We start from the raw sequence: 8,716 nt of genomic DNA, 5'->3' as shown, positions 1-8,716 counted from the left end.
CACATAGGCGGCCAGATGGCGTTCGCATCAAACACGTTTCTTTCGAAAAGAAAGCAATTTGTACAGTATGTATGCGTTAAAATACAGAGCTATGAGTTTCATGAAAAAGCTAAAATCAACATATTGACGAGTCTAAAGTCAAGTAGTAAACCAAATTATGATGCTAGATTTTGGTATTTCATCTTAAATTGGATAGATTCTCTCTCCATCTTTAATGGAATCTGTGATGTCAACATGGCTGGTCCAAAAAGTGTTTTTTAAATCTAGGAGTTAAAAATTTAACTCCAACCCGAAACATTTACCTATATTAAATATCAGTTATCCAGGCTCAGGACAGACAATGCTCTATGAAGCACTATATGCATGCATGCAGATCGCTGATTTGCTCTTATTTGCATCGTGGGACAGTCCCTGCAATGCTAGCTCATTATCTTGAAGGAAGTACAAGCCAAGCATATCGAAACATGCTCACCAGCTCCCAGCAGAAAACTGTGACAGCTCAAACAGTCACAGTGGTGCCACCCGCATCTTGGGAGCAAAACTGCTAACTTTCAAGCAGCTTATTTGGATGGGAAAGAGCCATGGCATTGAGGATTGTACCCTGCGTCCTCTTTGGAAGTCTGTTCTCCTTCCTGGTGAATGTATCAAGTAAGTGCATATATTTACTTGAATAATCTGATCAGTAAAAACCTAGCAGTTTGATTTAGAAAGTATATATAGCCTTTCTTAGCTGCCTTACAGAGCCACCTGATTAGAGTTTTGCAAAAAATATAATTCAGGGATAGTCATACTGTGTGGTTTCAGGTCAGGGAAGGGATGTTAACAACTGGTTGGGAGCTGTTTACCTAGGAGTGCATTGTATTGTGTAAGGTTTGTCTTAAACCCCCATAAAATGTACATGTTAAAAATATTTATTGTATAGATTTTGTGACTAAGCTAAACAGATTCCTTTATCCATGATCATTTCATGAATTCAATCTGCTGAGTTGCTTTGTCCTTACAATATTTTATTCCATCTACAATTTGTTAAAATGCCTTGAAAAATCTGCAGATGAGAGTACTTTTGGCTTTTGGACCTTTCTGAGACCTGGATCAACGCACACACTGACGACCACATGCTATGTACTTATATTACCTCTTACACAGTGATTTTGTTCTTGCACTCCTGTTTGAAGTTTTTAACTCTATGTAAGAGGTCCCAGTTAACAAGAAAAAAAGAAATTAAAAAACAAATAAAAAAAAGAACTCCCTCCTTTTCTGTATACTATACCAAGTCAGTTTTGAATGTATTGTTTTTTTATAATCCATTAACTTCCGGTCCACCTGTTTAAAACAACAACAAAAAAGAGGAAGTCATAAAACACTGCAATTCACTAGACTTGATACTGTAAGTGGTTGATTAAGTGTATTTGGCTTTTAGCAGCTACATCTCCACCATTATCTAACGCCTATTATATAAACACAAACCATACAAGTGAACAACAGATAGAGAATTTTGATGGAACATCTCTATTTAAGGGACAAAATAAATTTGCATTTCTTTTGCTACTGAACAAATGCTTTAATCCAATGCAACTGTAGACATGAGCAATACCATATCATTTCAGGTGTAAGTTAAAACCATTTATTGTTTTATAAGTGATTTATTGATCCTTTAATCCTGAAAACAATATACTAATGTTAGTTTGACACATATGAATGTGCTTCATACAGTAAGCAATAGTTGAATAATATAAATTATGTATTTATTACTGACAAAAGGAAAGATTATTCTTATTAGTAGTAGTAGTATTTTGGGAAAGAGACAAACATTTATATGTAGCAGGAGAAATATCTTCACTTTCCTGTTTTTTCCCCAGTCGTGCCAGTGGGGGGCGATAGAGTGCATCAGAAGCCACGGTTCCTTGGTGTCAGAAGTGGGAGCTTCATCAGCATGTTCTGCTACATATCACGGCGTAATCATACCAAGGAGGTGCAGTGGGTAAAAACCCTGAGGCACGATGCCAGTGATGAGATGCGTGTCGCGGAGAGCGACACTGTGAAATTCAAAGGCTCAGTCAAGGACAACAACAGCACCATCACCATCGTGGGGGTCAGGAGTGAACACAGTGGAATTTACTTCTGCAAACATGGTTCCCTTAAAGGCCCTGGCTCAGAACTTCTGGTATACAGTAAGTGTTGCACAGAGTAGTGCTTGACATCCATCCCAGTTGGAATATTCAAGGAGCTACTGTGTTCTTTTGGTTTATGGTATTGTATTAACTTCTCTGGAGACCTTCGTCAGTACAGAAAGAACTTTCATGCTCTTTGCTGTTGACATTTGATGTTTGTTGTGGCACCCTGGGTCCTTCCAGAAATGGATTGATGAAGTTCTGCAATGGATTGGCCAAGACTGACCAGACTGACTTCAATGCATGTCTTAAGTGCTTGTGTTTGTTCTCCAGGTAATTTAAAACCAGAAGATGCTTTGCAAAAGAGCAAGATGAAGGATGCCATCATTTTGATCCAAACCTTTCTACTGGTGCTGTGCATCCTTGTCCCATTCTTGTGGTATAATTACCAAGTAAGTGCAGACTTTGGCTTTCTGAAAACTGAGATGGAGAGTTAGCTGTTTAGCAGTCCCTACTGAGTCCCCACTGAAAAAAAGAAATTCCTTGGTCTTGAAAAGCTACAGTCTTTAGCCACACTTGTCCTGATTTTTTCCTTCATTAAAAAGTGCTTTGGTTGCACATTCATAGAAAAGGTAGTATTTGCAATACTATGGTAGCAGAACATTGTTTAGTGTTCCTACTTTTTCAATTGAAGTTTTTGACACTATGCATTTCAAAATGTGATAAAAAAACACCAACATTATTTTAAAAGTCTCAGCTTTTTGTAAAGCTTAAAAATTCACTGCTCTGAGCCCCTGAATATACTCTACCATTGATTTCCAACTGGGATCTTTTTTTTACAAACAGAAAAACAGTAAACACTGTTGTGAGTCATGATCATGATGGGGCTTGGAAAAGTTTTTTTTTATTCTGAGAATTTTAATTATTTGCATGTAATTACTGTAGTTGTCTTCTGAAAGATACTCTATTTAAGAATGATTTCTTTTAGGGGAAATCAGAAGATCGAGACTATGAGGAACCTGAAGATGATCATACATATGAGGTATGATTTGCTTGGAATGCTTGTTTTTCATAATGTCTCTTTTTATAAAACATCTTCTGCCTCACCTGAAGCTTATCTAAGTTTTTCTGAAGTCGGCACTGTAGCACAGCTAAACCACACAGTGCAGAGTTATAATGAAAGGGATCACACCCCTGATTCTTTATCAAGGATTGTGCCATTTAGCATGGGCAATCTAACCCAACCTGCTTGTCTTTGGGAAGTGAGACAAGCTCTAAATGTCCAGAGACAGCTAGGAAAGCATGACAACTCCACGCAGGAGGTGCACCAGTCCAAAATCGAATCCAAAATTGAACAAGTACGATGCAACAGTGCTAGCTGCCACTCCACCCTGCTGCTCTTCTGTTTTTTGTAATACTGTAACCAAAGAGAAACAATCAGTAAAAATAACAGGAAACTGTTCATATTCAGTTTCTGGCGCAGCAGAGATCATACAACCATAGAAACTGAAGAACCGTGATCTCTCAGCCTCTAAGGATGGAGAAGTGGCCTGTTCACCATCTCTGATTTGCATGATTCTTTCTTACTTGCCAGGGAAGCACAGCTCTCTCACAGTCAGTTCTGAGCCGGTAGAAAACAAATTAAGCGTCAGGCCACATTTCTTTAATGGCGGAGTCATAGCTTGCTAGCAGAGAGCCATCGCAGACCTGAAGCCCGTCCGTTCTGATGAATATGGCACCTGGGTCACCTGCCTGCCTGCGCTGCTCTCGTTGCAGGGGCTGGAGATCGAGCAGTGCGCCATGTACGAGGACATTATGACGTTGCGCCAGACGCCTGAAACTGCCTGGGAACAAGGAGAGCACCCCTGCCAGGAGTGAGGGTGACGCCTTTGAATTCGGCAAGATCCTGAATAGGACGCCACCCAACAGTTTAAAAACCTCCCCCTGTGTTGCATGCAACTCTGACTCCCATCCTTTGCCCTTGTACATCCGAGGTGGATGCGGTTTTGCTGTATCTCAGCCACCCCTCTGCTGCACAAAACAGGTTGTAATTTACCCAGAAGTAAATAACAGAATCTATTTCTTTCACATCCAACAAGGTGCATGGAACACACTGACAGGGCAGTAGGTTTCCATTTTATCATTCATTGTACATGATCACAAAGGAGGGGAAGCTGACCAAAGAGAACAGGTGGTTTCCTGTGGGGCATGGCTGGATTTAATTTCATTACATGCCCTGCAGGGCTGGTTGAGATACACCACCTTAATTATGCTGTAGCAGTGTAACTCCACCTTAGACACATACTGTACACACAACTGTGCACTGCATATATGCACCATCTATATTGTACACACATTATGGTCGCCACTGGAACATAGGTGCATAAAAATTGATTTGGCGCAGATACATATTAACTGTTGTTTATGATGAAACATCCTCTTATCCTGCAGTGGAGGGAACACTGCTGGAAAATCTAATGTTACTGAATAGACCTTCAGGGAGCACTTGCCTTTTTTCAGTTTATTTCAAAGCTTTCTGGATGGCCTGTTTTTTTTTCTCTGCTCTATCTGGAGAGTTGGGCCATAATTTTGCCTGACTACTGTAAATAACTAAAGGTGGGGGGGGGGGAAATTCCATATTAACCATGATTGAATAGTTCTGCAATAACTTTCTGGACGAGCCTGCGGAAAACATGCGTGTGATTATTTTCATACAGAGGGAAGAAATGATGTAAAAATGTCTTCTGCTGAGTTATGGCGCAGCGCTAGAACTGAGGTGGCAGGGATGGCCGGGACCAAACTCTGTGTGCTTGAAATCACACAGTGGACAGGTGGCCAGTTTTTTCTCCACTTCTTTGTGATGCATACTGTAATTCCTTTGTGCCCTCCCCACTGCGGACCCACACAAGAAAAGGAGATGGAGAACAGTAAAACTGCCCTCCTCCTTTCCTGTTCTTGTTATATATATAGTCCAGCCCTCGACTCACCCAGTTCTGCATGACTGAACCCTCCCCTGATGTCTCCGAGGGTGAGAGCTGCAGCTAGCGTTCAGTGCAGCGCAGACCCAGCCAGTTTCCTCTCCCCTCCTCTCTCTCACCATGGCTGCAGATATCAGTCTAAAGCTGGCTGCTCAGCTTCGTTGAGTAGCTGAGTTCACACCTCTTCTTTGACATCAATAGGACTTTGACTCAAAGACGATTGAGTGCTGTATCATAAACTTTTGAGTGTTAACTAATAACTAATTTACTACTAAACTAGCCAGTCCATTTCCTTATTAGCATTAATAGCCTTGCTTTGTGTTTTGGTGCTCAGTACTTTCAGTGATTAAGCAACCTAACAGCGGGCACAGACATGGTAATAAAGGAGCCCCAGATAGACCCTCCTGTGCTCTTGAGCGACGTCTTTGCGGCATACTGCACACAGAATCTGTCCCACTGCTCCCCAGAATCCTCTTTCTCCTGCTCTACACAATATAGAAGAATTGTGTCATCTACCTCTTAAGACAAACTGTATTATTAGCAGTAATTACATATCATTTGCGTCACGATAAATTTCTGGGCATTGGAGGTGTGGGAACATTAAAGTGCTGCGAGAAAGACGTCACTCAGAGACAAGGCTCCAGTCATTAACAACTGAGGCCCAAAGCATAATAAATCCAGCTGGTGGCATGGAATATTAATACTAATATAAATAATCAATATTAACAAAGAAGTAGACTGGACAGCAGTCACATTTAGAGATGTAATGGTGCTCAGAAGCCCTTAAGAGAAAATCTGTTCATCCATATTTGTGTTTGTAGATCATTGATTTCATTTTTGGGAAGGATTTTCTGTTTTTTTTTGTGTGTGTAGCTGTCCTGTTCTGTACGCCAGTGAGTGAGGAACGCTGGCTGTGGGGAATAGACGAAGTATCACAGCAGAGCTTTCAGATACAAGATCTGCCTGTTCACCTGGTGCTTTGTGGGGTTACAGGAACAAAGCTCCTGTGACATTTGAAAGCGACTGGTTTTGTGTTTTTTAATGTCACAGAACCCCTACGATGGAATTGTTTTTTCATAAGCCACCCTCGCAAGCCAACACATGATTCTATATATGAAAACCAAAGGGTGTCACAAGAAAGAAAAATGAGTCAGCTGGTGGGCTAAGATGGCTTTTTGTATGCTTCGAATTCAATATGTCTGTTTCAGTGGTGTTATTCATAGGCCGATTCTTTTAGTGGGTCCAATGGAAACTGCAACGCCTGCCCATCGTGTCTTCACCTGAAGTTCAGACATCATGTTTGCCAGTTCTGCTGAATGCTTGTTCAAAACGCCAGCTTTAATCTGTCCCGTGTTCCCATGCTTTGGAAAAAAAAAATTGTTTCATGGTGTTTTTTTTCCCTTGTTTATTGTATTTAAAAAATAAAATACTTTTGAAAGCGAGGGCGCCTGGAGCGCGTTGTTATGAAGCACGGAACCTGTCCGAGTTGCCACGACGCCTATTCAGCGGGTACATTCCGGCCTCGACATGCCGATGTTTTCATTAATGAGAACATCTGGGCGAGACAGCCGGGATGTCAGGTCGATACTGTCTCTTTCCAGCAGGGGGCCTTGTGAGACCCACGTCGGCGAAATGTACAGTGATCGCCTGTTGACAAAAATGAAAAACTGTTAAACCTTCGGCTTCAGCATGCTATTCGCCTGGTTTGGGGAACTGCTAGCTGCAGTTCAGCGCTTACTTACCATCGCGGTGCCTACCGGCAGGAAAGAGCTGCCGTTTCAAATTTGTGTGAAGATCTTTCAATGGGCTACAATACCATTCTGGTTATTTTGTTTATTTTTCATACATCTGTTTCACAGATAGTATGATGTGGTGGACTATCAGGACTATCGCCACCACTTGGCAGTTGATTAAATATCTTAGCAAGACTAGGAATAATTTATGGGAATAAATTAACTAACTTTTTTTTCTGTACTGTAAGTGAAAACGTTTATAAGCAAAATCTTATAAAATATGGTTAATCATTCTCCTATCTGTCCAACAATGTGTTATAGTCCCCTCTCACTTCACAGCAGTAAAAAAACATAAACTTTCAAGTGGAGAATGAAACGTCTGTGTAGACGCAGAGGAACCCAATCTGGAAAACTAACCAAGACTTTGACAGCATGAACACACTGCTTTTGTCTTTTGAGTGAACGTTGAGAAACACAGCGGGCCTGGATCACTTGTGTGGGTTATTTATTTCTGATTTCCCAACCTTGGCTCATGGCTTACAGCCCATATGTGCCATATACTGTATATATATAATATACATTTGTGTGACTGTAAAATGAGACTGCTTTTAGCAAAGTGGAAGTAAACTAAAAGCTCATGCATTAAGTAGCATTTTAAATGCATTTCATAAACAGATCAAATTCTGGTTTTTGCGAGCGAGGAGTGAATCCACACTCATTTCCTGCCATATCAGTTCACCTACAGCATATGATTGTTGAATATTCACAGGCTTTCCTGACCGGCTCTTGCTCAGGACAGGACATCAGGTGAGATCATTGTGCCCTGAATGCGATACTGATCGTAGCTGATCTTATTGAGCTGATGTTTATTCAGATGATAACCTTTTGGGAGAGAACTGTATGTTGTGCTACTGAAGTTGTGGCCTGCGCTTGGAGAGTTCCGCTGATGAGGCTTACTCAATTAATTGTCTAGATTCTGATGAACCCACATCCTTATCTGTCCTCCACATCATGGAGAGAGGAGACATTCTCCACGCTGCGTGTGTGCAACAATTAAATTGGTCCTGTTTTGACCACGCTATCTGTAAGCTGGTCCACTTATATTCCAGAGTAGAGAGCAAACCATATTCACAAGAATCAAGTTACTAGTACCCCCGTCAATGGTGGAACTGTTGGGTCAGATAATGAAAAGGTAACCGAGGTCCTCAAGCGTTTTAATGATGAATAATTGCACAATAATCCAGCTGCTTGTGGAACATATTGAGAACTTGACCCTATCACTATGCAGCTTATTTACAGCTCTGGGTGTACCGTATCCATCACCCCCTGAATATATGAAATACAAATATTTTAAAACCCTCTTTGGATTAATCATCAGATGATAGCGATCTTGCGCAAACAGGCACAAACAAAAGGAAATATAATTTCAAAAATATCTCCGAAAAGGCAGATTTCTAAGGTTTCCTACCAAATCCATTTATGTATGGCATAACCACTATTTAAAAGGAGGTCGTCAGACCGAGCCCTACAAATCGTTCGCAGGTTCAGAACAAGAAGGACTTTACATCTAAAGCAAACATGGCATCAGGTAAGGATTTTCAATTTTATTGATCTTTTTTATTGGGCGTTGGAAACAGTTTTACTGATGTAATATGGAAATTGCATGGTGATGTCTCTGTTATACTTACAGGTAACAATAAAGGAGTATGCAATAAATGGAAACACTTCTAAAAAAATGGCAAGGCAGCTACTGCCTTGACTTCCCTGCAATTTGCATGCTCATCGGAAACATCACCGTCAAGTAGGGCCCATCTATGGAGGAGCATAGATGGAGCAAACCAGCCTAACTAATTTGCTGTTGTGTCTTTATGCCTGTATTTTCCACTCCAGGCTT

At 40.9% G+C, this 8,716-nt stretch overlaps 1 protein-coding gene across 1 annotated transcript; it reads left to right on the top strand.

The window, feature by feature from the left end:
* The first annotated feature begins 505 nt into the window (after positions 1-505).
* Positions 506-6,529, top strand: cd79b (CD79b molecule, immunoglobulin-associated beta). The gene is made up of 5 exons (XM_088906452.1): positions 506-648; positions 1,860-2,171; positions 2,445-2,563; positions 3,100-3,153; positions 3,888-6,529. Exons 1-5 carry the CDS (start codon positions 582-584, stop codon positions 3,987-3,989), a joined length of 654 nt encoding a protein of 217 aa, XP_088762578.1. The 5' UTR covers positions 506-581; the 3' UTR covers positions 3,990-6,529.
* The last annotated feature ends 2,187 nt before the right edge of the window (positions 6,530-8,716 follow it).

Source organism: Atractosteus spatula, chromosome 26 (assembly GCF_055471065.1).
Source record: "Atractosteus spatula isolate fAtrSpa1 chromosome 26, fAtrSpa1.hap1, whole genome shotgun sequence".
NCBI classification, from domain to species: Eukaryota; Metazoa; Chordata; class Actinopteri; order Semionotiformes; family Lepisosteidae; genus Atractosteus; species Atractosteus spatula.
This window is presented reverse-complemented; position numbering and strand designations above follow the sequence as displayed.